The sequence below is a fragment of the Furipterus horrens genome, unplaced genomic scaffold (genome assembly GCF_987537825.1).
Source record: "Furipterus horrens unplaced genomic scaffold, mFurHor1.1.pri manual_scaffold_4, whole genome shotgun sequence".
In the NCBI taxonomy this organism is placed as follows: Eukaryota; Metazoa; Chordata; class Mammalia; order Chiroptera; family Furipteridae; genus Furipterus; species Furipterus horrens.
The window spans coordinates 202,482,311-202,508,698 of record NW_028327174.1 but is presented as its reverse complement, the minus strand read 5'-3'; the positions used below and the strand labels follow the sequence as shown (position 1 = coordinate 202,508,698).

Genomic DNA, 26,388 nt, shown 5'->3' with positions numbered 1-26,388 from the left:
TGGGCTCGTGGTTGGACATGTCCTGCAACGGTCACCCCATTGCCATTCCCCCTGCCCCCCTGCCCAGCGTGCGTCTGCCTGCCTCCTTGCTCCTGAGTTGGAGACGCTGTGCTCTGTCCTTAAATACTCGGCGTGAGTTCCTTGTGAGTGGGACGAGCCAGCCTCGCCATTGGCTCCATGCCCACGCTCAGGCGTCCTCAGCTGTGGGGCAGTGGCCTCGTGAGGCCCATGTGTGCCAGGGCAGTTCCACAGTCTCCTTGGTCTTTCTTGACCGTGACACTTTGACACATACAGGCTGCTTACCTGTTGGCTGCCCCTCAGCGTGGCTCCCCATGTGCAGGTCAGACAGAGCATTTTGGGTGGGAACCGCCCCAGCACCCTTCTCAGTGCCGCCTGCGAGTGGCCCTGGGGCAACAGAGGCTGGTCCTTCCTGAGTGCCCCTGATTGACGAGAGATCTGGAGGAAGGTGCTGGTGCCCCCCCCAACCCGTCCTCCATTGTGTGTGCACCTGTGGTCACAGCCTCAGTGTCCCCCCTCACATGCCCAGTGGTCCCTCATGGCCTGAGCTCTGTGGAGGCTGCCTCTCAGGGACTCGGTTCTGGTGGGACTCTCATCCTGGCGGTCGGTGGCCTAGGCTGGGCTCCAGCCCTGCCTGCTTCCCTCAGTGGGCAGTTCTGTTCCGCTGTGCCACCAGGGACACCGGCTGTGGTCAGGGCAGACTGCCCCGCAGGACACTGCTCGGGCCTGCCAGGGCTCGGATGGAGAGTCGCCGAGGCCAGCCTGGGGTTGGGCTTGGTCCCTTGTGCGGCTGTGGTATAGATGGCCCAGCTCCCCTGCCAGAGGCTGTGGAGGGGACCTTCTCAGTGGAGGCGGGCCCCCTGGGGTTCTGCACTGTGCTCCCCGGGGGCAGCCAGCACTCCTGTCCCTCTTGGCATCCCCTCCCCCCGCTGATGGGCCTTCCTGCCAGTGGGGCAGCTGGCCTGGTTCAGGGTAGATTCCGCAATCCAGTGGCCAGCTGTGGTGACGGTCCCGGTCCTCGTTCTGTCCCTCCCGCAGAGTCGAGTCACTGGAGGCCTTGCCCACACTGAGCCGCAACGCCAGCAGGAGCACAGACAGAGACTGGGAGACGGCGTCCGCAGCGTCCTCCCTCGCCTCAGTGGCCGAGTACACAGGTGCCAGCCTTGCCCTCTGTGCAGGTCGTGGGCACGCGCCTGAGTCGGGGGGTCGCGGGCGTGTCTGCATCTCAAGTGGGCCTGCCTGGCTCTCAGCTGCCTCGGTCACAGCTGACGCGCCTGCCGGTCTGCGCAGCTCCGTGGCTGAGTCGTGTGTCTGGGGCTTTGGAACCTTAGCCTTTAAAGACTATTTCCCAGTTTTGTTTTGTCATTTTTATATCAAAGAAGCTGAAGTTAGGGGATAAATAATATATTAACAACCCAGCCTTTTCCTTAGTTTATTTGAAGTTTGTAACTCAGAATTCTTTCAAATAACTTTGAAGCGGGTCCCCCGTTTTTAGAGGACACGAACCCCCCTAACTTAGCCGCGCCGTTGCTGGCTGTAGGGAACCGTTGGTTTCCTTTGGCGCAAGTCCGCCTTGGGGTGTTCACTCTGCACGTCTGGCCTGGTCCCCACAGGCCCCAAGCTCTTCAAGGAGCCCAGCAGCAAGTCCAACAAGCCCATCATCCACAACGCCGTGTCCCACTGCTGCCTGGCCGGGAAGGTGAACGAGCCCCACAAGAACTCCATCCTCGAGGCAAGTGTCAGGTGGGCCCCCAGGGAGAGCTGGGGGGGGGGGGGGGGGCGTTTGTAAGGGAGGGTCTTTGTAAAGGCAGACGTCCTCGTCACTTACGCACCTCCCGTCACCGTGTGTGTGGGTCTGCGTGTGCGTGCGCTCATCTCTGCGTTGTGCCACCACCACTGACTGGGGGGCTTCAAGCACAAGCAGGCTGCACCTAGAGACGCAGGAGGGGCTGCACTCGGGACGGAGCCAGGGGCCCGGGGACCAGTGAGAAGCCTTGTGGTCCAGAGTGGGGATGGGGGGCGGGGGGGTGGGAAGCTGGTGACGCTGTGCTGGCCAAGGGCAGCGTGGCTGGGGTCAGGGGGGTACGGGCAGGGCAGATTGGGAACTGCGTGCTCCTGAGGGCGGCCACGTGTGTCAGCTTGGGGACGGGAGGGGCTGACGGGAGCGGGGGAGAGGGGTCCAGGGCTGAGCGGGGGGGGCGGTGTTGGCAGTGGATCCGGCTCTGCCTGGACCCCTGGGAAGTGGAAGTTCAGGGGGAAACGCTGGTGGGCTTTGTTCTGCTGGGTTGACTGTTACCCCCCAAGGCCACGCTGTTCTCCCCTCTGCATGGCCGCTGTCAGACCCGGGCCCTGATGGGAGAGACGCTGCTGGCCTAGCAAGTGGAGAGCCCCGGAAGGCAGTTGGAAGAGAGGGTCAAGGTAGACTTGTGTGCCCTGAGCCTGACGGGGAGCTCGGTCTCAGACACAAGGATGTCCCCACTGTGCTAGAGCAGGGGCTCTCTTCACTCAGTGTCATCACTTGGAGCTGGGCTCTGGCATTCTGGGACATGCTGGGTCCCTGGGTGCACCCCCAGAGGTCACACAGGAAAGGTGTCCAGCTCAGCTCTGATGTTGCGGTGTGGAAACCAGCCATAGACAGGTGCACGCGCGGTCCTCATAAAGCTGTTTTACAGACCGGCGCTGCCGCCTTCGGCCCTTGGGCCACAGGCTGGAAGGTGATGAGTGACCTGGAAGAGAGTAATGCAAGGCCCAGGGCAGCTGCGGGGTCAACTGGCCGTCGCAGGTCTCACTGGAGGAGCAGGGAGGGCCGTGCAGAATAGGGAAGAGAGCTCCAGGTAGCTGGAGGAGCTCCTGGGAGCCCAGGGGGCTGGGGCTAGGTCAGAGGTCACAGGGCCTCCATCAGTGGAGACGCCCCCAGCTCTGCTTTGAGTAAGAGAGTGGACGCAGCTCTGGGCCGAGGGGTCACAGGCCAGCCCCTCCTTCCCGGCCCCATTGCTGCCAGCCGAGGGCAGGCAGGAGGGGGTAGGTGGGTAAAGAGAGGCAGAGGAGAGGGGCCAGGCCGCCACCAGAGCAGACCAGGGGGCCTGGATGTGTTTTATCACAACTTCAGCGCAGTTACAATTGCTGTGAGGTATGTCGTGTTAATTCTGGTCCACTTAATCTTTTAAAAAATATATTTGGTTATTTACTTAAAATAACACATCCATTGTATGTTGACAAAAATAACACACATATTTGTGAAAAATACTGTTTTCTAAAACAGAAATCGTGAGGAGACTTATTGTTCTACAGTGTTACCAACGCTTCTGGCTCCCAGCTCATGGAGGGCAGGTGGCCCTCTGCTCCCACAGCTGCACTGAGCGCTGGGACGGTCGGGCAGGCCACGCGGCAGGGCCTGGGCCTTGGGGGCCCCTGCATGGGTCTCAGGGATCCCTGGCCCACCCTTTAGAAAGTTCAGCCAGATGTTTTCAAGCAGAAAGGGGACGTATTTTAACAATTACTAACACAAGAATGTTTCAAAGTTCAGAGCTTGATACAGCACACTGTCATGGTCCTTTGGTGCCAGGTTATGGACAGGTCATGCCAAGTCCACGCGCAGTGCGGCGGCCTGTCCGCCACCCACCCACCTCCTGCCCCATCGGGTCCCTGACCACATCCTTGGAAGGAGCCCGTGCCTGTTACGCTCCTTTTCACGGCTGACTCGTGCCCTGTGAGCACAGAGCACGTTTGTGTGCAGCTGGTGGCTTTCGGGCTGCATCTGCTTCTTGGCTGTGATGAACCGCTGCTCTGAGCGTTGTGTACGACGTCCTGTGGGCACGTGTTTTAGTCTCAGGGAGAGCGGCCGAGTCCCGTGTGCAGGGTGCCTGGCGTTTCCAGCAGTGTGCAGAGGATCCAGTCTCACCCTTCCAGTGCCACTGTCCGTCTGTCCAGTTGTAGCCGTCTGGTGGGGGCGAGGGTCTCCCTGTGGTTCCGACTTCCGTTTCCCTGGTGGCTGATGATGTCAGCCTCTTGCCTTGTGAGTTTTCACGTAATTTGCAAAGCGTTTGTAAGTAAAACCTGAGCAGCATCTGACGCCCCCCTGCGTGGATGACCGGGGGGTCCGAGCAGGGTGCTGCGGTAGCTTCCGTGAGCTTCCCACGGGGCTGCTCGCCGGGGCGGGCGCGGCACCTGGGGCCACTCTGAGGCTCCCCCATCTCTTCCCTCCTCCCCCGATGCAGGAGCTGGAGAAGTGTGACGCCAACCACTACATAATCCTGTTCCGCGACGCGGGCTGCCAGTTCCGGGCCCTGTACTGCTACTACCCCGACACAGAGGAGATCTACAAGCTCACAGGCACGGGGCCCAAGAGCATCACCAAGAAGATGATCGACAAGCTCTACAAGTACAGCTCTGACCGGAAGCAGTTCAGCCTGATCCCAGCCAAGACCATGTCCGTCAGCGTGGACGCCCTCACCATCCACAACCACCTGTGGCAGCCCAGGCGGCCCGCAGCGCCAAAGAAGTCCCAGACACGCAAGTGACCCGTGCCGCGCACGGGCTGCGGAGGGGCCCGCAGTCGGTACTTCCTTTCTTCCCCTTGGGTACGAAGTGTGCAGAGTCACAGCCTGTTTTTGGAGAGACTTCTGGACATCAGACGAAAACCATCCCTGACTCCCCGCACACGGGACGCCAGTGGAGCAGGCTGGAGGGACGCATGGCCGGATCCAGGCCGTGCCGCGGTCCCCAGGCTGCCCGGCAAGGGGTGCGCGTGGAGCAGGATTCCTTTTACTTGAAGTTCTTCGGTGTAAATTAGAAGCGACTGACTTTGCTTCCTGGCCGCTCGCCTCACCCCCTTTGCACACGGCCCGACCCCTCACACTGATGGCCGCGACCTCGTGAGGGAGGAAGACCGGACCAGCGCTCCGGTCAGGGCGCTTGAATGTCTTCAGGAAAGAAACTCATATTGGGGGTCTCGTTCTTTTGGGAAATTGTATGATATTTATTGATCGTGTCTACTGCCAACGTTTATATCCAATTCTAAGATTTCTGAACATGATTCTTGTTCCTTGCTGCTCAGAAAAAGTTTACTGAAAACAGCAGTTCACGAAAGCACTGGAATCTGCGGGGCTGCCTCTGCTGCCGGCACGCTCACCGCCCGGAGGGGGCCGCTCCCGAGCGTGCGGGGCCGGGCGGGGCTGCGGGGTGAGCGGCGGGCGGCGTTCGCCACGCTCGGGCAGCGCTCTCACGGTTTGTTCGCTTGAATAAAGGCAGGTTTGGGTAAAGTAGAAGACTTCTCACTCAGCATGTTTCTCTTCAGAGGTGATACACGTGAGCTGGCAGTCCCCCCAGCGTTTCTGTCGTTGTGACTCGTCCGTCCTGAGCAGCGCGGGCCTCGGTCCGCCCCGGTCGCCGCGGCCGCCGACTGAGAGCCGTCCAGCGGTCACTGGCGGTCTGCTGCGGGCTCTCTCCTGGGCCGCGCGGCCTCACGCTTCTCCAGAGCAGACATTCCCTGGGCGCCGGCGTGGCCCTGCCCTGGCGCCTGCATGGCGGCCGCTGCTCCGACTGCTGGGGGATTCTGGGGTCACTTGTGTTAGTTTTGCACATTTTTCCGGGGGGTGTTACTTGAATCTATCTCGCACTGCAGAACGGAATGAAGGTTAGCGGAGGGGCGTCGGACAGGTGCAGCTGTCTCCTAGTTGTAGGTAGAGGCGGGGCGGGGGGGATGGTACGAGCCCGGGAGGGGACGTGGGGTCCCCGGGGTCCGCGGCGTCGGCCGGCGGCGCTGCCCTGTGCCCGCGGGCGGGCGGTGCTGCGGCCGGAGGTGCTGCGTGTTGGGCGTCCCGTGAACCCTGTTACGTGCTCTGCACGGGTGTGCGTTGTTCCTCACTGTCTGTTTGATACCCTATGATATTTATTTTAAGAAAGCACTAAACTGTAATAAAGGAATCGATTTGCTTTTTATTAAGCACGTGTGTGTGAGGTGGTCGTGGCTCATTTTCTTGGTCATTGTCCCCAGCTACTTTAGGGGATTTCTTGCTGTTTTTAGTTAATGCACAGCCTTTAACGAGTAAGTGACATTGCCTTTTCCTCTGGAATGCCAGATGGGCGACAACGGCTTCTTCTTGTAAGACGGTCCTATTGACTTTCATGAAGACAGACCCCAGGGCGCCGCGCAGAGGCAGCCCGAGGAGGGCCCGGACCTCAGCAGGGGCAGCCCGGCAGGAGGTGCCGCTTTCCGTGAGCTTCCGGCCTGCTTGGGGCTAGTGCTGGGGGGTTCCATCCCGCCCACCCCAGGTTCTCTTGACGTCATCTGTCCACGCACGGAGCCTCCTGCGTTGCTCGTGGGCCTGCGGCAGCGTCCCATCCCATCGGCTCGGATGCAGCAGCTGCCGCGCGCTGTCCGGGGCCCGGGCCTCCGTTCCTATGAGAAGTTTCAGACACGTCTGCAAAGCAGCCACAGGTGTGTGTCCCGTAGCACGTTTCTTACCCAGTGAGGGCAAACCCCTGCCCCGCCTCTGCAAACCCGGCAACTGAAGGCCCTGGTGGGCGGGCTCTGTACGGGGGCACCGGCTGGCAGACGCCGCAGTGACGGCCATGCCCCAGGGCCCAGCGGGGGGCGCAGAAGGTAAAGGCGCCTGAGTGAGCACGTGCCGTGGTGGTGCGAAGCACGTGCAGAGCCTCGCCTTGCTGCGTGTGCGCACAGGCGTGGATGCGTGTACACGTAGGCGCCCCCGGCGGCTCCTCACGGGGGCCCGGGACTTGCGGTCTCCGCTGATGCCGCAGGGCCGTCTGATCAGGCGTCCCAGCTGCGTCCTTCGCTCGGCAGAATTGAAAAGTGCCGTGGTTCTCAAGTTCCTTCGCAGTGACTTTGTCCTCGAACTGTAGTTATTTGAGGGGAAGGAAGTGTTTACCGGAAGTAAAGCTCCCTGCTCACGTGACTTGGATAGCCTTTTAGACTGATACCGCTCAGTTCCTGGGAAGGGGGATGAGCAGGTACAGTGGCCCCCACAGGCGCAGTCCCGGCCGTGGGCATCCGAGTCGGACATGGCGGGACTGGCTACGTGGGCCTCGCTGTCCCGGCCAAGGCTGGCATCGTCACCTGGGAAGCGGGGTCAGGGCTGCACCTACCCCTCTCTCCCTGTCTCTGTCCCCCATTAAAACAAGGTTTCCCATAAAAATGACATCCAGGCCAAGAGTCGTGTGATGGTCAGAAGCTAACAAACTGGGCCCTGGGGTCACTTCTCTGGGCCTCTTTCCTCACCTGGTGATCGATGTGGAAACAAAGACACCTTCACTCTGGGCGCAGCCTGCCTTCCAGGTGTCCTTGTGCAGTGGCCTCTGTCTGCACATAGCTGGCCCCTGGGGACAAAGGCTGTGACCTGAGCACCACTCTCCAGGGTCAGGTCGCTGGGACGGCCATTGGGGCTGCACATCCCATTGAGCCACGTGGCCCTGCTTGTCCCCTGGGCCTCAGAGCCCCTCTCCAGGCCCACGCGTGAGCCAGCCTGGGCTCCTAGGGACTTCTCTGCCTCTGTCGCGTACGGGTGCCAGCGCACCCTGTCCACACGGGCAGATGTGTTCCTCCTGCCTCTGCATCTTCCAGGGAGGGGCTAGGTCCAGCCCCCCAACTACTGACCAGGGAGAGAGACCATCCCTGCCAGAAGAGGCGGGGCCTCTGGGCCTCTGGGCCCTTGCAGCTGTGGCGTGAGTCTGGTCCTCCATGAAGGCAGGGCTGCTGGGATGGGCATCTCCCCCAGAGAGGAAGGCACCCCATGCCTGGGGCTCCCTGGGCCTGTAGTGTGTGCTGGGTGGGGCCAGGAGTGCCACAGAGAGTGGGGTACCTGCCATGTTCATGGCTTGGGGGGCTCCACCTGCTGCCCCCTCCAGGGAGGTGCCCCTTCAGCGCCACGGACAGGGATGGCCACCCTGCGGGCCCCGGGTTCTGGGCCAGACCTGAGGCTGCCAGGCCAGACCTGACGGTGTCCTTCCCAGGTGGAAGAGACCAGCGACAGGTGCTGTGGGCTCATGGGAACCCGCTGCCGGGCCGGGCCCAGTCCACTGGTGCGCAGGCTCAGGCTGGAGGCCCCACCCTGAGGTGTCCCTGAGCTCCCGCGCTCCTGCTGACCGCACTGGGAAGGAAGGTGGTTCTGGTCAGCCGGCTGCTCCGGGGGCCTGGAATGCCAGCCCTTGGAGGCCCCAGGCAGGTGGGCCGAGGCCCTGGACCTCCGACCTCAGCATGCTGCGCCATGGGCAGGGCCGCGGGGCCGTGCCTGGCCCTCAGGAGCGCCGGCTGGCCCGTTTCAAAGGAAAGCCTACGGTTCCTGGATCTCCAGCCGTCACAGTGTGTGCAGCTTTCAGGACTCCTGACTCAGGCGTGAGTAACCCCAAAACGGAAAAGGCACCTTTGAGGCCGTCGGGATATGCACCGGGTAAAGTTGAGGTCAGGACTGGAGGGTGCTGCCTCAGTGGTCCTGTGGGGGCCGAATGAAGGCCTTGCTGTGGGCTCCCCGGTCCCAATAGCGCCCTCGTGGCACGGGGGCCTCGTTCTCCATCTGTTTGCGGCTCTTTTGACCAGTGTTCTCAGTGCTGGGCGGGGGAAAGGCGCGGGCAGTCTGGCCTCTGCCCGGCCCCTGCCAGCTGTTCACTGCCTTGCCCTACCCGCCTCGGTGCCCACCGTCTCTGGTTTTACCCGGCCCTTCACGGGATCCCAGGTCCTCTCCCCTCCCAGCAGCTCAGGTGCACTCTTTGTGCGAGAGTTTGGGTGTCTGTGGTTTACAGTCGGACTCATGCACGTTGACAGCGCTTTGTGGGGCGCACGGGCACCTTATCGCTGGGCCTCGGGCGCCACTGACTCCCCGTCAGCCCTTCCACAGAAGCAGGAGTCGCCCGGTATGGTGTCGAGTCTGTCGTTTGGGGCAAACAGCCTTCTATTTGGGAACGAGGAAAGCAGAGGTTTCTCACTGTGTTGAGAACTTCCACCATGAAACATTGGGGCGCCTTCTCTTCGCCGCTCTGGGTGCTGGCAGGGCCTGGTGTTCACTTCCTCCCCCTATGCTGGACATCCTGCCTCATCCCGACGTGGCACGCAGTGGGAGGGTGCCGTCCGTCCCCGCTGGAGGGGAACCCGCGCCCCACCACCCCAACCTGTCAACCGCGAACTCAAGTCCCGTGACTTCCCAGGGTGGTGTCTTCCCAGTGGGGGGCCCCGTCCAGTGACCAGGCAGGGGTGCCAGGTGCCCTGTGCAGGTGATGGGCCAGAGGAGACCCCAGGAGCCACTGACACCCCGCTGGGAGGCCACCCTCGCCCACATCTACAGCCCATCACTCCATGAAGAGCTCTGGGGTCCCCCCACCCCAATCCTTAGCCCCTCCCTGATGCCCGTCTGTGGTGCTACCACTCAGGGACTTGCAGGCACCATTAGGGCAGAAGTTCCCAGGCTGGAAGGAGGGGCAGGCCCCTGGGTCACACCCTGCCTTCGATCAGAGCTTCTCTACCACCCGTGCGGTCTCCAGCCACCCCCACCCTGGAGCTGTGTTGGGCCTTCCTCTTGGGCCGCTTGGGGTACTGTGGGCAAGGCTGCAGGGCTGGTGCTGGTGAGGTGCACACTGCCCCCAACAGCCCCACAACTGCTCGCGGCTGTGGGCAGAGCGTGGCGGTCCCGTGCCCGCCCCAGGGGATTATCAGGCCTCTAGGGCTGGGCAGCTCGCCAGGGGGGCCCCCCATGCTCTCCAGCCACGACTCCCGCTGCCAGGACCACACAGGCCTTGCCTCCTGCTCCAGGCAGAGCCAGGCCAGCAGCATTCCCTGGGGCCAGGGGCTTCCCTGCAGGGGTAGGGGGGTATCAGATCAGGGGTTTCTGACTCTTGCGATGGGGAAGCTGGGAGGAACACCCCAGGCCCAGAGCGCACAGCCGCGGAGGGGTGCCTCACAACCGTGCTCACGCTCGCACAAAGCATCCGTTTAATAGAAGGTGCTGCACTGACCGTGCACACCTGTCCGTCACAAGGGAGCCACTGCGGCCCCAGGGGCTGACCGCTGCCCAGGGACCCTCCCTCGAGGCGGAGGAAACCTCCGTTCCCAAGGACATCGCCAGCAGCCCAGCAGCTGGATTGTGCTTCAGATTAGGCGTTAAAAGGGCATCAAACAGGCCGCGGAGAGGCACTGTTCTCCACCCGGTCGGTGCCCCGGAACGCCGGGGCTGGGAAAGTCCAGTGTGAAACACAGGAGAAGGCCCAAGTCGTGGCTGCGGGAACCCCGATGTGTCTGGAGGTCTCCCAGCAGCCCACCTCCCTTTTCATGCGTCCTTGGCCCCCCGGCCAAGCTGTGGGACCCTCCTGTGCTTTTGATTTTCTCCTGAGCAGGGCTCCCTGGCTTACCCACTGGCAGGAAGCCCTTCGCAGCCCGACTGGCCCAGACGCTGTCAGTCCTGCGCCTGAGACCAGCTGGGACCCGCAGAGCAGAGAGCCCGGGAGTGTGGGCGAGCCCCGCGGACCAGACGTGAAAATGCAGGCTGGGCGTGGGCAGAGCCGCTCTCCTGTCCAGTGCAGCCTCCATCCGGGGCTCCCGTCCCCGCACCAGGCCACCCGGTCACAAGTTGCAGTGTTTGTGTGGGGACACGGATCGTACAGATTCATAAAAACAGGTTAAAAAAGGCTTCCCGCCTGCAGTCTCCTCCTCGCCCCATGTGAGGTCTCCTCTCGGGGTCACGTCTGCGAGCAGCCTTGGGTGGTGGCCGGGTCGTCCACAGGTCCCTGCGTGCTCATGCATCCCGCCGTGGGCTGACGGGGCGGCTCAGAGCTGCGTCTCGTCGCGCGTCTCGGGGCTGCAGGAGGCCAGCTTGTTGCTGCAGCTGCTCTTGCGGCTCTGGGAGCTGCTGGCCACGTGGGCCAGGGGGTCGCAGCGGATGAGATACCTGCGGGCAGGGCGGGGGACCCTCGGTGTCAGTGCTACCCTGCGTGCGGCTGGGCGCCCAGCATGCCGGTGCAGCGCGGGTATCCACACTGCTCGGGACCCAGTACTCACACGATGTCGTTGGGCTCCAGCCTCGTGTCGGGCGGGGGGTTGATGAGGACATAGGACAGGGTGTTCTGGTGGTCATTCATTTCGTCTGCAAAGGAGACAGGCCCCGGCCAGCGGTCACCACTCAGGCCCAGCCCACCTCCCCTTCCCCCGGCCTGGGGAAGCCAGGGACTCAGGCCCAGCTGCGGAATCTCCCCCTTTTCTGGCTGTCCTGCCCGAGCCCCTTGACCTAGCAACTCCCCGGTGGACACCTGTCCTTGGCACTGGAGGCCCAGCCTGCAGAGGTGCAGTCAGCCCTGAGGGGCAGGGGCACTGGCTCCAGCCCACACGCCAGGGAGCTGGCTTATCCTAAGCAGCTAATATCTCACAGATGTGGCAGCCCTGAACGGAGGCACTGAGCATACACCTGCCACCTGCGCAAACCTGTGGACACCTGCCTACCCACCTGCACACACCTGCAATCAGCTACACACCCATACACACATAACTACCTGCATAAACCAGTGGACACCGTGCACACCTGCACACGGCCACAGACCACCTGCAGAGACCCGTGGACACCTGTACACACCTGCAGTCAGCTACACACCTGTATTTATGTACTATCTATGTAAACCAGTGGATACTGTACACACCTACACATGGGTGTACACACCACCTGCACAAACCTGTGGACACCCACCTGTACTCACTGCCTGCCTGCACAAAGCAGTGGACACCGTGCACACCTGCACATGGACACACACACCGCCTGCACAGATCCGTGGACACCTGTACACACCTGCAGTCAGCTACACACCTGTATTCACTTACTGCGTGCACAAAGCAGTGGACACCGCGCACACCTGCACACGGACACACACACCGCCTGCACAGACCTGTGGACACCTGCACCTGCCTGCGTACAGCCACATCTGCAAACACAGCCTACCACATCTACTACCTGCATAAGCCAGTGGACACCGTGCCCACCCGTATGTAAGCCACACACACCACACACACCCCCTAACCCAGCCCTTAGGCTTGTCATGGGCCCAGGTAGGCCGCCTCTGCTCTGCTCACTCTGCTTCTGCCTCCTGTGACTGTCTGCTCAGAGGGAACCCCCGGCTCATGCAGGGCCTACGAAGGGGACAGCTGGTGTGCAGCTCCCTGGGTGATTGTGGCATGCGGCCCACAGGAGTAGGATTGGGTCCTGGAGAGACGGCAGTCACCTCACAGGTACCTCTCTGGCCACCATGCCGGCGGCAGCCCAAGCACTCTGCGGGGCGACAGAGGCTCATGGCCTCTGTCTGCCCACCTGGTGGTGACTAAGGGCACCTCCTGGCCCAGGACGGCCATCCAGGGATAGCTCTCCAGAGAGGGCCTTCCCTGGGTGGCCTCTGCCCCCAGATCCTCATGGAGGGAGTGTACAGGCTGGAGCCACTGACAAGGGGACAGGAATGCTCTGCAAAGCTGGGCAGCTGCCGTGGGCCCGCCAGGCCAGGGGCTGCGGCTTGTTTGAACCGGAGCCTCCAAGCCACAGCAGCCCCACAGCGATCCGACCCCCCGAAGCAGGTGGTGCGCAGCACGCTTCCGGGAGGTGGGCGGGCGGGCACGGTGCGGACCCCGGTGGCCTCGTGGTGCCAGGACCCTTTGGCGGGAGCTGCCGGCTGCTGAGCGGGTGGCTCATGCTGGAGGCGGTGTGGGGGCCCCTCGGGGGGGGGGGGGCAGCACGCGACGGGGCATGGAGCGGGCCGTAGTGGGTGACACAGGCTGGGGGCAGGCGGCTTTCAGGGTCCCTGGCCACGCTGACACGCACACCCCCCGACGCGAGTGGAGAGGCTGGGGGCTGCCGGGGCCTCTCTGCTGAGAGCTGGGCGCCCACCTCGCGTGCTCGCTCACGGCGGCCTCGCCCAGCCCTGTGGACCCTCCCGCCCCAGGCCCTGCTTCTCCCCAGGGTGGGCGGCCACACATCCCACCTAGAAGGCCGGACCGAGCCAGGCCCGCTGTGCCTGAGGGGGTGCAGGGCTGCAGGCAGGGGACACGGTGGCCACAGTGCCAGCGTGGGTGTGGCCCGTCAGGAGGGTGGGCCAGCTGCACCCAAGGTGGTGTGGGGGCTGGCCGAGGGGGGAGGGCACCTCACCCTGCCCTCATCCTTGCATGCCCACCCCACCTTCCAGGCCTCCACGGGGGACCCCGGCCCTGGGCATCCACTCTCTCCTTGCACACCTCCCCGGTTTCCTCCGCTATGATTGGGAGTAACTGGAGCCCTCCCTCTGAGCGGCTTTCAGGAAGGGGTCAGGTGTGGGGGGCTGTGGGGGCTCTGCAGGGCAGGGGGGCCTTATGATGACACTCGCTCGGGGGGCACCTTCCTGCAACCCTGTTAATGGGGTCACCTGCCCCCAAGATCACGCCCCCCCTCCTGGCTGTGCATTCTGGCCCCGGCACCCTCAGCGTCCTCACATGGTGGAGTGCTCCATAAGCACCACCCACTGTGTTCTAGTGACCCTGCGGGGAAGCCACCCCCACTGCCAGCCTCCACAGGGAGCAGGAACGGGGCGGCAAAGCCACCATCCATGGAAGCCGCCTCGTGGGTCTTCAGAAAGGCGGGTGCGTAAGCAAAAGCCCAAGGCGCCGGGAGATGCTGACACCAGCCCCACAGCTGCCGGGCCTGGGAAGCACCATTCCTCGGCCTGGGCCTGCCCCACAGCTCCCCTGAGCTAATGCCTCCCTGGGCCCAGGAGGCCTGTCAGCTCCCATCACCACTAGATGGAGGGGCGACCCCCAAGGACCTGGGCTCTTCTGAGGCCACAAGAAGTCTCCCCCAGGGAAGGAAGGGGTCTCAGCAGCGAGGCCTGTGGCCTGGACTTGCTGAGGTCTCAGGACGGGACATCAGCCATCCACCTTGGTCAGGTGGCCTAGGAATTCTCCAAAGTAGACTTGTTCCCAGGCTTCACCACGCCCCATCACGAGGGGGGACCCTGGAGTGGGACCATCCATCTGGATGCTTCCCAAGGGAGGCCTGGGGGCTGCTTGGGGTTCTCGGGCGTGCAGGGGGCAGCTGCAGGCTGGGGTGACGCAGGGCTGACCTCAGCGAGCAGCGGAGGGAGCACGGGGTAGCTCAGGGGCTGCCACGGGACCGGCCGGACCACGCGCCCTCCCGGCCAGCCTATCACCGGCAGCCGCCGGAGGAGGAGGGCGCTCGTGGTCCCTGCACGGGGATCTGGGAGCACCGAGGCCCTGCCTGCAGGGACCCTCTCTGGTGTCCTGTCTGCCGGCCTGGCCGCGGTGGGGCAGGCACCGGCTGCCCATGGCCGGAGCAGAATTACCTTGCAAATATCCCAGGTTTACCCGATTCATGACATCACTGGCTGTTAAATTTGCTACATCCTCTATGGAACACACAGGAAGAGGGACAGACAGAAACAGAGAGAGAGACAGGTCAGCAAGCAGCAGGCAGCCGGCTCAGCGGGACTCAGGCCCTGAGCAGCAGGCGCCGGCCTCCTGGGGGCGGGTCTAAACGGAGCAGAAGTCAGGTCCTTCTCTGCCGGCTCCAGTGGGGTGGAGTCTCGAGGCGGGGGTTGGGTGGGGGGCATTTGGGCAAGAACCAGCTCTGGGTGTTGGTGGGCTGGAATCTCCACCTGCCCACGCTCGCCGTGAACACTGGACACCCCACTCAGAGCCTCAGCATCAGTTCCCTCTGGTGACAGCACCCACCAGGGCAGGGACACCAAACAGGACAAAGGTAAATGCAGCTGGGGTGTGGTGGGGACAAGGGCCACCTGTCCCCCAAACCTTGACCTGAACTTCCCGTGGGCCCAGGGCTGCCCGGCCAGTGGACGGCCTGGCCCGAGAGACCCCTGGGCTCCTGGATGAGCCCCAGCTGGTCCCACCTGGAAGGGGGCTCGCAGGCCCTGACCCAGGGGACAGACGGCAGGAAGCACGTGGGGGAGCAGGACAGAGCCAGGCCCGAGCGATGGCAGAGGCCCCAAGCAGAGTCCAGCGCAGGTCAGTGCAGCGTGGGTGTGGACAGGGCGACGGCAGCAGTGGGGAGCGGGGGCCCCCCGGACAGAGGCAGCGTCCAGAGTGAGCTGCCACTTCTGAGCCAGCCGGGCCACCCAGGCCTGCTCCCCATGAAGCTCACAAACTGCTCCCCAAAGCCAGCTACTGAGAGAGGAGGGGCCTGCCGACGAGGATGCCATTGCCCTGGCCAGCAGGAGCGGGGTGGCTGTGCTGTGGGGGCGACGGGGGTCCCCTGAGGCCGAAGGCAGTCTCGGTGCCATTCTGCCTGCACACCCCCTGCCTGCCCCCACCCCACCCCCGCCGCTGAGCACTGACTGCTGGGAGGGTTGGGGAGGGTGCTTGCCCTTCCCTGTTCCCCATGACCACACAGCAGCCCCTGCGTTCCTGATGACCAGCAGGACTGGCCTGAGGTGGCCCATCTGTCCCCAACCAGAGCCTGTGCTGTGGCTGCTGCTTTCAGCGAGCCCAGCCCAGGTGGCCCTCCCCACCCCGCAGCCTCCTCCTGCACCCCAGGCTCCGCCAGCTCCAGCTGGGGAAACCGAGGCCCCAGAGCGGCAGGGCGAGCCCTTCCTCAGGGGTTCGGCATCGGTTCCCGCAGGTCCTGCACGCTCCCCACCCCAGAGGGCTCTGAGCAGCCCTGGCTGGTGCCTGGGGCTGGCCCTGCCGGCAGGCGGGCGGACAGATGGACAGATGGACAGACGGGGGCCACGGCCGGCGGCTGTCCGTCCTTACCGTAGCCGGTGGTGGGCAGCCCCAGGTGCTTCATGCGGTTCTTGACCAGCTCGGACAGCTCCTGCCGCTCGGAGCGCCGGTACAGGCTGATGCGCTGCTGGCCCATCCACTCGGCCGCCGCTTTGCCCCCGTGCTTGGGGCTCTTGCGGCTCAGCTTCCGTGCCCACTGCAGGCTCTTGCGCCGCAGCAGAGGGTGCTCGGCGGGGTCGCCGCCCACCGAATGTCGGCCGTGGGTGCTGCCGCCGCCGCCACCGCCGCCAGCCCCTGTCCGTGCGCCCCAGGGTCCCTTCACTTCTCGCGTGTCCTCACAGTCCTCCACGTTCACCGAAACCTGAGATTGGCCGAGGCAGGAGGGTGAGGGCCGGAGGGCGAGGAGCCCGGGAGGGGGCGCAGCTAGGGAGTCGTCAGTGGACAGGGGCAGGAGACCAGTTCCCGGCCTCCTGCTGGGGGCCCAGGCCCCTCCTTCCCCAGCAGAGAGGGGCCAGGCCCAGCCTCCCTCCTCAGGCCCAGACGCCAGCTCGGGGCCTGGCTGCAGGCCTGGCTGCACGACCTGCTGGACGCAAGGGCAGCTCCCTGCCCCTGGGCCCATGTGTCAGTGGGTCCCGTCCGGGCCCAGCTTGTCCTGACTTCGCCCTGGAGGGTCACCTCCTCTCGGTTTCCCCATCTTGAGGGGCAGAAGAAGCCCGGGGCGGGAAACTTGCTGGGCTGGGAAGCACCAGGGCCTGTGCGTGGCTCCGTGGGCGCATGGGGCTCTGGGGGTGATGTGGGGACCCCCACACGGGCAGCACCTTAAGAGACGGGGGGCCAGGGACATGGAGGTCAGGCCAGAGCTGGGGGGGCAGGTACCCGCCTTGATGGGGCCACAGCATGACCGGCGATGCCCCGTGTGGCTGGGGGAGCCTGGGCCTCCCACCCTGGGCCTCGTCCCCCCATCTGTACGGGAGGCTGACGATGACCCCTGAGCTGCTCCGTGGCCAACGCATCCTGGGACTTGCTCCCGGATGCCGGTGCCGCCCAGGGCCCTGCGCCCTCCCAGGCCCAGGGGGTCTGGGCTCAGGCAGGACTCAGCAGATGCCAGGACACCTCAGTGTTAAGCGTGCGGGGGCGGCTCACCTGGGCTCGAAGGTCGTGTGGCTGCAAAGGAAACCGGGGGCAGCCTGGGTGTCTGGGTGCTTCTGCCCCCCCCCCCCAACCCGGCCTCGTGGGGTCGGCGGGGCAGGTCGCCGGCTGCGGTTCCGGGAGCCGCAGGGGCCGTGCCCGATGCCCCACGTGGTACAGACGGGGATGGTCTGCGTCACACAGAGAGGCGGGGGGCTGCCCGCTCCTCGGACCCCTGACCCCCACCACCTCGCGAACCTCCGAGGTGGTGAAGACGTGGCTCTGGGTCCGGTAGATGCCGATGGGGATCTCGGCGCTGGAGGAGCACAGCTTCTGGAAGAGGCGGCCGTAGGTACCGATCCACAGGTCACCCTCGGTGACCTTCATCTGGAAGGTGAGGGCGCCGTGCTGAGCCAGGGCGGCAGCCGGCGGCCTCCCGAGACGGCCCCATGCCCGGCCTGCCGCTCACTCACCGCACAGAGGTAGCCGGAGCCCGGCGTGGTGTCCAGCCCCAGCAGCAGCCGGGTGATGGAGATCATGTAGTCCTTCACGAAGGACTGGCGGGAGGGGGGCGTGGTGAGGCCGGAGCACCGCGGTGGCCCCATCGCCTCGCCCCCGCCAGGCCCGCCAGGCGCCCACGGCCTCCCGGCCCAAGCACAGCTCAGTGAGCAGACAAGCGGGGGGCCTGGCCAGGCCTCGGTCCCTAATTCACTCGGCCAGTTAGGTCATTAGGGACCTGGGCATGTCCTCTGGGAGAGGGCCTGGGGACACTTGGAGGTGAGCCCCTGCTGTGCCCGGGCAGGGATGGGCCCAGAGCCACTCAGTGTTGGGCAGCCGCCCCGTGACCTGGAGGGATGCTCAGAGGGAGGCACGTCCCTCAGATGGGGACTGGACGGGGGCTGAGCGCGGGCGGGCGCCGTGGGCCCCCCACCCCCTCTTGCTGCTGACCTGATACAGCAGCGTGTCCAACATGCTGATGCTGAAGACGCGGCCGGCGGCGAAGGGCAGGCGGAACATGAAGGCCAGGTTGGAGCCATTCTCGCGCTCCCGCTGTGGGAGGGGGGGGTCAGCCGGGCGGCGCCGTGGCGGGAGGGGTGCCCACGTGGGCAGGCGTGTGTGGGAGTGTGTACACATGTGCGTGGCATATGTGTGGCATGCGCTCATGTGCGTGAGTACACACACCAGCAGAGCTGAGCACAGGCCTGCACACCCAGCTGCGTGGCCCCACTGGGGCTCTGGTGAGAAGTGGGGCCCAGGGGTGTGGCCGGAGCAGTCACACAGAGTGCCACGCTTGGTGTTAACCCTCTGCCGTGGCCACCCTGCAGTTCTGAGTAACCTGAGTGACTTTGTCCAGAACCATGTGCAGCGCTCAGGGGTGGTGGAGGTGCCTGTGAGCGGGACCAGCTCGCCCGTGTGGACACAGCACCCGGCGCCCCGTGAGCACTGACTCGTGGACATGTCGCGTGTGGTGTCCGGCTGGGACCTCCTCGGAGGCAACTCGCCTGCTCCCTGGCCTCCGCCGGGGCAACCAGAGCCCTGCCCTTCGCTGTGGGAGGCGCTGCTGGGGGCAGGTCTGCGGTCGGCAAACGTAGGGCACACCTCCGGAGCTGTGGCCTGCGTCCCTGTGGCTTGTCCCCATGCCCCTGGGCTCCACATCAGACCCAGCAGAACCCCGTCTCTGGTCTCTGAAGCCCCCGGCTGGAGAAGGGCAGGTTCCCAGCCTCTGGGGCTCCCTGGCCCAGTTCCTCCAGGCTCTGAACCTGGCAGCTCAGACCGGGCGAAAGGCAGGGGGCCCTCACCTTCTCCAGTTTGGAAAGAGCCAGAGAGTAGCTGTCCTTGGCGCGGAACTGCATGAACCGCATGTTGGAAGGGTGGGTGAGCTCCGTGGTGATGCTGAGGCTGGGGAAGAGCCTGCGGAGGCAGTCACGGGGGTGTCAGGGGCTCGGGAGGTCCCAGGGTCACGGAAGGGGGGCGGGGTGCTCAGGGCAGGTCCCAGGGTCCCAGGGGCCGCCCGAGGCCCCTCACCGGAACATGGTCTGCACGTTGACGATGGTCTTGGCGTCGGCCATGTAGTCCTCCTCGGCGCTCATGGTGCTCTCCTTGTCCACGACCACCAGGTTGTCCGCGTAGATGATGCCGCACTGCAGCAGGCTGTCCAGGCTGGCGGGAGAGCGCGGGCCGGCGTCCCGGGAGCCGCCCTGGCATGCGCCGACCACCCCCCCAGCCCCAGACCGCCCACACCCCAGGAGCAGGAGGAAGAGGGCAGGGTCCCTCTGCTCAGAAGTGGGCGGACGCCGGCCCCGGGCTCACTTGTCCACAGAGCCCTCCATGTAGTAGACCATGGGGAAGCAGCAGATGGCCTCCAGGAAGTGGGGGTCCGGCCTGTGGGGACAGCAGGGCTGTGGGTGGCCGTCCTGCCCTGACACCCACCCCATCCTGGGGTTGAAGGGCTGGGCAGGGCAGGGGGCCCCAGGGACTGGGGGGCAAGAGCTTTAGAAGCCAGTGGGCTCTTCTTAGTTTCCCTCAGGGGAAACCGAGGCCCCGGGGGGTGGGACTTGCCCAGGCTGGGCAGCCAAGGCTGGGCCCTGGGCCCTGGGCTGCCATGCCTGTGGGGGAGGCCCTGGAGCTCACAGTTGTTGGGGGGCACAGGGACACAAGAGGCCACGAGGGAGGAAGATGGACAGCTGCCAAGAGACAAGAGGGAGCTGGAGCCAGTGAAGAGCTGGGGACGCCTGCAGGTGGGGAGCAGAGACGCCTGCAGAGGGGAGCGGGGGACACTCTCCAACACCCAGGCCGAGCCTCACTTGTTGTCCAGCAGCAGCACGATGGGGTTCAGCTCCTTGCGGGACCGGTAGTAGGCCCGCAGCGGCACGATGAAGTTGTACAGCCCGTTCCCTGCCGTCTCGGCAGAGACGATGATCAGCTTGTTCTTGAAGCCGTAGGCCTTGGCGTCCTCGTAGCTGTTGTGCTTACAGCCCTGCAAGGAAGGTGCCGGAACTGCACTGGCGCCGCAGCCAGGCCGGGACTGGGGACCCCGCGAGGCGGAGCCCAGGCCCCTCGCGTGCCATCAGACCCCTGGCCTCCCCGCAAGCGCTGCTCCGTGTCAGTCAGCCCCTCCCAGAACAGTCCCAGTCATGTCAGGGAGGGGGCGGGGTCCGTGGGGGCACGTGGTCTCAACAGACGCAGAAACGAACGCGTGCGTGTGCGAGTGTTCATGTGCGCGTCCGTGTTTTCTAGCTCAGCTCGTTGAGAGCCCCAGACACAGCGACACCCCAAGCGCCCAGACCCGGGTTTCTAATGTCATTTCCACTCGAAGGAGAAGGGGCTCCTTGGCCGAGAGGCCGGTTCTAGGATGGGAGCAGCGCAAGTGCGAGGGGGATGGGCGCGTTGCTGGGTGGGCAGCACGGGGCGCTCCGAGGACGGCGGCCCCTGCGTGAGGACCCACGCCAGCCTGAAGGGCCCACCGGCAAAACCGGGAAAGGCTGAGCGTTGGTGTCAATGCCGACTGGGACGGGTGACAACAAGCAGTGGGTCGGGGCCCACATGCCACCCACCGGGTCGTCTCGAGGGAGTGTGAAGGGCTGTGGGGTTAGTAGGCCAGCGTTTGATGCAGCCCCACGGGGTGGCAGCTCCGGGGCAGCAGCAAGCCACCTAGCCTCCATGCCCCTCCCCTCGGTGACCACGCTCTGCCAAGGCTGAGCCAAAGGCTTTCTGCAGCGGAGGAGCCTTGCCGAGCCCCCAGAGCCATATGATGGAGCTGGCCTCACCACCAATGCCTCCAGAAGGACACACGTCACTTCAGGTGGTCTGGTCCCGAGGGCACAAGCTGTTCTCTTGCACAAAAACATTTGCAACCCCACCTGTGCTTTGAAAACTGCCAAGACCAAGAGACCCGAGGGAGAGCGACAAGACAGCCACACGCAGAAGGTGGCGGGGACAGCGTCACCGTAAAGGACAACAGCCCATCTGGAGAATGGCCCATGGGTCAGACACCTGTGTCCTGACTTTGGTGAGTGACCTGTTACAGGAGGGACGTCTGGGGAAAACACGCCTCCAAAATAGAAATGGTTGTCGGGGGAGGGGGGACAGGAGAGCAGCCAGCAAGAGAGCCCGGCTGTGAGTCAGCCTGAGGGCCAAGGACATCCCCGTCATTATCGCTACAGTCATACCAAAGCGCAGCTACCCGGAGCCTGGCAAGACGCGACCTACCTTGTCCAGCCGCAGGCAGCAGAAGGGGGCCTTCACGGGCAGAAGGTGGCACAGGGTGGGGGAGCTGCCGATGTAGGGCGAGTTTGGGGGGTAGCCCTTCACGTACCTGGGGTGGGACAGGGAGCCTCAGCATGGCCAGTGCCCCCCACCACTCAGGGCTGCCAGCTCCACCGTGCACTGCTGCCCGGCAGGAGTGACCACACGGGGGCGCCAGGCCCCAGGTCACCCCCTCCCTGATGCCCCCAGCTCTGCCCCCACCCCCCAGGCCCATCTGTCCTCACATACTCCACCCCAGCAGCAAAGGCCAGGAGCAGAGACTGGCTGTGGTGGGGGCCCAGCGGGGAGGAATGGATGCCCAGGCCGGTGGCTGGGCCCTGCTGTCGGGCACCCGTCCTGCCTGAGGCCAAGTGGCCAAGAGTTGCTGAGGGCAGACGGGAAGTTGCTCAGAAGACCTGGCCCCAAACCCAGGGCAGGATGACAGCTCAGGACTGGCCAGGGGCTTCCAGGCCTGGATGGCACACCGCTGAGGGCTCCTTATCTGTGACCTCTGCAGACCATGCAGGCCCTGTGGGGCCATGCTGTCGGGGTGCAGGGGTCCCCAGAAGATTCCATTTGCCAAACAAGGTCTCCCTTGATGCCGTTTGGAGGTCTTGATTCAGAGCATGGCTGCCGCCCAGCTGGACCCCCAATTCCTGGATGCCCTGCTCTCACGGGGACTCTTCCCTCCCCGAGTTCCGCTCTGCCCCCCACGGGCCACACTCACTCCACCACAGACAGCCCCTCGTCCTCCGAGGGCGTCATCTCGTCCTCTGACTGGTCACTCAGCAGGTCGCAGGGCAGCAGGGCTGAGCTGTCGGCCACCTCCAGGACGGGCGCGATGCTGGGCCGCCGGCTGCCCGAGCCGTTCTCAGTGGGGAGCGCCAGCTTGCTGCCCCCACTGCCCTGGGCTGGTGGGCACTCCGTGTTCTGGAGGTCCATGGCCACTGTCCCTGCGGCAGAGCAGTGACTTGGCTGCAACCCCTCCCCGAGGCTCTCCCTGGGAACGCGGTTTCCCTGGGAGGTGGACACAGTCTTCTGCTGAGACCCAGGGGCCCATCCAACTGCACCTCCCCAGGGGAGTCTGGCGCCCGAGCCTCGGCTTCCCCCTCAGTACAATGGGGCCGATGGCCCCAACGCAGCGTGACCTCAGCCAGGCGGGCACTCGGATGCCGCTGCAGGCAAAGTGTCGGCAGGCGCCAGGGCTGCCCTCTGGACGGAGCGCACACTGAGGCCTGAGCCCCGGGACAGCTGGGTCCCGGGGGGATCGGCTGGCCCAGAGCAGGGTTGGCCTGGGAGCACTCCGAGGGCCTCACCCACGGAGGCGATGATGCTGTGCACGGGCAGGCGGGAGGAGCCCTGGCCCAGCCCCAGCCCCAGCCCTGGCCCCGCGAGGCCCCGCCGCCGTGTCTCCTCCTGCTTGAAGGTGAAGGCCGAGTTCTCCTCCTTGGTGATGTTGATGTAGAAGCAGGTGTCGGAGGCGGCCAGTGTGTGTCGTGGCCCCGGGTTCAGCAGGATGCTCTTGTTGTCTTCCCGCTTCAGGCCGATGAGACATACGCCATACCTGGGGGAGGGGCGTGGCTCAACGTGGCCCCACCCATGCTGTACCATATGGGCGTGGCTATATGTGCCCCCACCCACACCGCACCCGGGCGGGCATGGCTAGACATGTCCCACTCGCGCCACACCATTTCCCAGGTGGGCGTGGCTATACTGGGCCCCGCCCTACCAGGGAGGCGGGGCTCGAAGTGGCCACACCCATGCCATACCCAGGTGGCATGACTCGGCGTGGCCCCACCCACACCGTGCCGTGGGCGTGGCTCTACGTGGCCCCACCCACAGGCGCCTCTGCTTTGTGGAACCAACTCTTAGGCCAGGGTTTGGCGGCCACTTGGGGTGGGGCCTTTGGCGGAGCCCTCCCCTCGGGTGTGGGACTCCCCCTTCGCACTGGCCCCAATGGCCCGAGGTCAGAAAAGGGAAACCACGTGGTGGGGCAGACCCAAGCCTACGCAGACTCTGACTTCCAACCCCGAAGCCCCGCCCTGACCTGGACCGGGTGGGGGTGGCCGAGCCCACGCCCCACAGGCCGCCTACTTCTTGTGCGCGTGGAAGGCAGCGTAGGTGAAGCTCTTGCCCTGGTATTCGCGGAAGAACTTGCTGTCGCCCATGCGCACGTGGTAGACCTCGTTGCCCGAGCAGCGCCCGTACATGCGTTGCCACTGCTCCGGGGACTCCTGGCCTTCCCTGGGCGGGCGGGGACATCACCGCGGTGTCTGAGGCTGACAGGGTGGGTGGAGGCCAGCAAGGCCAGCTTGACCCTCACCTCTGACCCCTCCCTGTCTGGCTGAGCCTCGTGGGTGGCCTGAGGGGTCACTTGGACAGTTTTAAAAATTCATAAACACAAGGGTCTGATATTTAGGGGGCACCAAAATGTTTTGGGGTCAAGGCTGGCCTCCACGGCTTGTGAGGTCCTCCCAGGCTGGCAACCCCCTCCCCCTGCCTGGTCCCTGCCCCAGGACTGCCCAGGTCCCACAGTTAGCCAAGGGCCTCTGTCGGGGAGACCCCAGCCTGGTCTCCTCTGCTCCCGCCCACGTACTGTGAACCAAGCGCGCCTTTCCACACCCCTGCAACCAAACCCCGCCAGCCAGTGCTGAGTCTCCCTGCCCCATGGCCCCTCAGTCTAGGGGGGCCCTGCCTGCCATTCCCAGCAGCCCCTGGCCACCCCCACTTGGCTGCTCAGAGTCTCCAAAGCCCACTTCCTGAGTGGGCCTAATGTCTCAGCTGGGCCCACACATGTGACCTCCCCACCCCAGCATCCAGCTCCCTGGACGAGACGTGTGCCCGCAGCACACGCCGCTCCCTGTCACAGGTCTCCTCACCCCCCACCCTATCCCCCAGCGGGCGCAGGGTGGGGACACTCACTGGCCGCGGGACGTGTGCACCAGCAGGGTGATGAGGGTGGACGTGGCCGGGCAGATGCAGTTGAGGGCCAGCATGGCGTACTTACACTCCTCCTCACACACCACGTGGTCTGCGGGCGGGGAGGTCAGCGCTGTCCCCGGGCAGACCCCCCGGCCCCCTCGGCTCTGCACACACCCCCTCACCCTGCTCACCTGTCCCCAGGTGCCCAGCTCAGGCACGCCCATGGAGGGGCTCAGCAGAAGCACCTGCCCTCCTTGCCCTCAGCTACTGCCCTCCCGGAACCACATCCCCCAGGTGCAGGACCTGCAAGGGGTGCCGTCCACCCGCCCCTGGTGAGAATAGCATGCCTGCTGCCCCCCGGCTGTGTCTCTCCGTGCTCCTGGGCCTGTGCTCCAGCCCCCCACCTGGGAGGAGCACGCTCACCTGCGTGCACATGTGGCCCCCAAATGTACGTACCTGCGAACTTGACGTGAAACTTGTTTTCTGGCTTGAGGATCTGCACATAGAGGGGGCAGTTGGGGGCAAAGTCCTTCACGGCCCAGGCTCGCAGGATGGTCTGGTGGTCCTGGGGGTGGGGAGGGCGTGGTCAGGGGGTGGCACTGCATGCGGGCACCGGGCCGGGGCCTGTGGCACTCACCGCCGCTGTGCGGTCGACCTCGTTGCGGCTGCTGAGGATAAAGCAGGCCTCCCCATTGTCCATCCTGCAAAGCACAGAGCTGAGCGTGGCCTGGACCTGCCACTCTCCCGCCTTGGCTGGCAGGGGCTCTGGGCAGAGGCTGGAAGGGGAGGTCCCCTCGAGATCCCACCTCTTTGTGCTAACAACCTGCTGCCGGGGCACTGACCACTGTAGGGGGGCTGGGGCATGGAAGGAAGGGGAACACTTGTCGGCAGAGACGCTGGGCCCTGACTGCTGGCCTGTCCCTCCCGGGATGGGCTGCCCAAGGTCTGGGGACCTGTGACCAGTTCCGCTCCCCTGCCACCCAAGGACCCCTGGCTGAAGAAGGGGTGTTGCAGACACTGTCCACTCCCGTCCGGCACAGGGGAGGTCGGAGGCCCGGCTGTCCCTGTCGCACCGCCCTGGAACCCGCCAGTCCACAGCTCGTCCCTGCCCTGGCAGCCACTGCCTCTCTCCAGCCCTCGGGACTAGAGCTGGGCAGTGGATCAGCTGTACCCCGGACCACCAGCACCTCTGGGCAGAGGGCTTGATTCCCGTCCCGTTTTACAGGTGAGCTCAGGAGGTAGGCGGGTGAGGGCACCCGGGCCTCCCCGAAGCCTCAGCACAACCCGCCTTTCACCACGAAAAACATATCCGTCTCCTGGGATGAAATTGAGACGGGGGGCTCCCGGGGGTCCCCGAACGCGCACAGGCACATTTGGGAAAGTTCCACTTAAGCACTCAGTCTTCTCACCCCAAGTCACCCTGTCAACTTGGCTTTAAAAGAAACCCGCCCACAGTCATGTCTTCCCCCTCAGGCACAGCGGTGACTGTCCCACCCCTTCCACTCAGCCTCTCCTAGACCCTGAGGAAGACTGTGCCCGGGACCCGGGGGCCGGGGAAGGGCCGCCCTGGAAGCAGACGCGCCGGGGCATGGAGATGGGGCTGGGCCGGGAGGCTGCGGGCGGGCTCACTTGGCTCGCATGAGGTCCTGGTCCTTGAGCGCAGAGCCCTGGAGGTAGATGACCCGCTGGGACCACAGGGGTATCTGCAGGACCCTTCGGACCTGGATGTCCATCTCAGTGGGGCACAGGATGACCACGTAATAGTCCTGCCGGGGGAGGTAGGGTGCAGGTGAGCCCGCCCCTGCCCGCGTCTGGGACCCACAGACGCCCCCTGTGGTGCGGGTGGGGGTCCCACCTGCCCAGGCAGGGGCGGGCTGTGGGCAGGCTCACCTGGAGCCGGGGGTGGGCGTAGAATTCGTTCAGGAAGTCCATGAGCAGGTCGATCTTGAGGGAGCTGACGCACAGGACCACGTGCTTCTCTGTCTGGGCCCGGTGGCGGCTGTAGTTGCCACCTGACTTCTGCCGCTCCATCCACAGGTACACGAGCTCCTCAAACTGCGGGTGGGAGCGGGTGAGGGCCGGGGGCCTGGGCTCGGGGCTGTGAGGGCCCCGGGCGAGGCCGCTGGGACCGGCTGTGTAGTGATGGCACTGTCACAGGGGCCTGTCTCTGTGGGAACCGCAGACGGCACAGAGTGGGGCGGGCGGCCAGCAGCTTGTGCGGACACGAGAGGAGGAGGGCGCCGGACAGAGGCCCGAGCAGGACCGAGGAGGCGCGCCACGCAGAAGCAGCGAGGATGTCGCAGCTGGCACACGGGGCAGCGAGAGACACGGCGTGTCCAGCTCGGGCCCCAGAGGCCACGCGGCCATCAGTG

At 65.0% G+C, this 26,388-nt stretch overlaps 2 protein-coding genes across 3 annotated transcripts in view; one reads left to right on the top strand and one right to left on the bottom strand.

Annotated features, from left to right (window-relative positions):
* CAMSAP1 (calmodulin regulated spectrin associated protein 1) overlaps positions 1–5,285 on the top strand; it is a 49,925-nt gene extending 44,640 nt beyond the window's left edge. For both annotated transcript variants that reach the window (XM_090274958.1, XM_090274957.1), the window contains 3 exons: positions 1,057–1,172; positions 1,632–1,750; positions 4,236–5,285. In XM_090274958.1, the coding sequence (XP_090131084.1) occupies positions 1,057–1,172; positions 1,632–1,750; positions 4,236–4,538 (538 nt within the window). In that variant the 3' untranslated portion in view covers positions 4,539–5,285. The remainder of the gene's footprint in view (positions 1–1,056; positions 1,173–1,631; positions 1,751–4,235) is intronic.
* Positions 5,286–10,378: 5,093 nt separating this feature from the next.
* Positions 10,379–26,388, bottom strand: part of KCNT1 (potassium sodium-activated channel subfamily T member 1) — a 42,212-nt gene continuing 26,202 nt past the window's right edge. The window contains exons 12-32 of the mRNA XM_090274956.1: positions 25,907–26,071; positions 25,646–25,782; positions 24,654–24,717; positions 24,473–24,581; positions 24,017–24,125; positions 23,189–23,338; positions 22,411–22,658; positions 21,822–22,047; positions 21,059–21,164; positions 19,654–19,826; positions 19,160–19,231; positions 18,875–19,009; positions 18,649–18,760; positions 17,798–17,899; positions 17,323–17,406; positions 17,108–17,236; positions 16,865–16,885; positions 15,752–16,082; positions 14,326–14,388; positions 11,021–11,105; positions 10,379–10,910 (exon numbers count right to left, since the gene is read on the bottom strand). Coding sequence (XP_090131082.1) covers positions 10,790–10,910; positions 11,021–11,105; positions 14,326–14,388; positions 15,752–16,082; positions 16,865–16,885; positions 17,108–17,236; positions 17,323–17,406; positions 17,798–17,899; positions 18,649–18,760; positions 18,875–19,009; positions 19,160–19,231; positions 19,654–19,826; positions 21,059–21,164; positions 21,822–22,047; positions 22,411–22,658; positions 23,189–23,338; positions 24,017–24,125; positions 24,473–24,581; positions 24,654–24,717; positions 25,646–25,782; positions 25,907–26,071 — 2,742 coding nt within the window. The 3' untranslated portion in view covers positions 10,379–10,789. The remainder of the gene's footprint in view (positions 10,911–11,020; positions 11,106–14,325; positions 14,389–15,751; positions 16,083–16,864; positions 16,886–17,107; positions 17,237–17,322; positions 17,407–17,797; positions 17,900–18,648; positions 18,761–18,874; positions 19,010–19,159; positions 19,232–19,653; positions 19,827–21,058; positions 21,165–21,821; positions 22,048–22,410; positions 22,659–23,188; positions 23,339–24,016; positions 24,126–24,472; positions 24,582–24,653; positions 24,718–25,645; positions 25,783–25,906; positions 26,072–26,388) is intronic.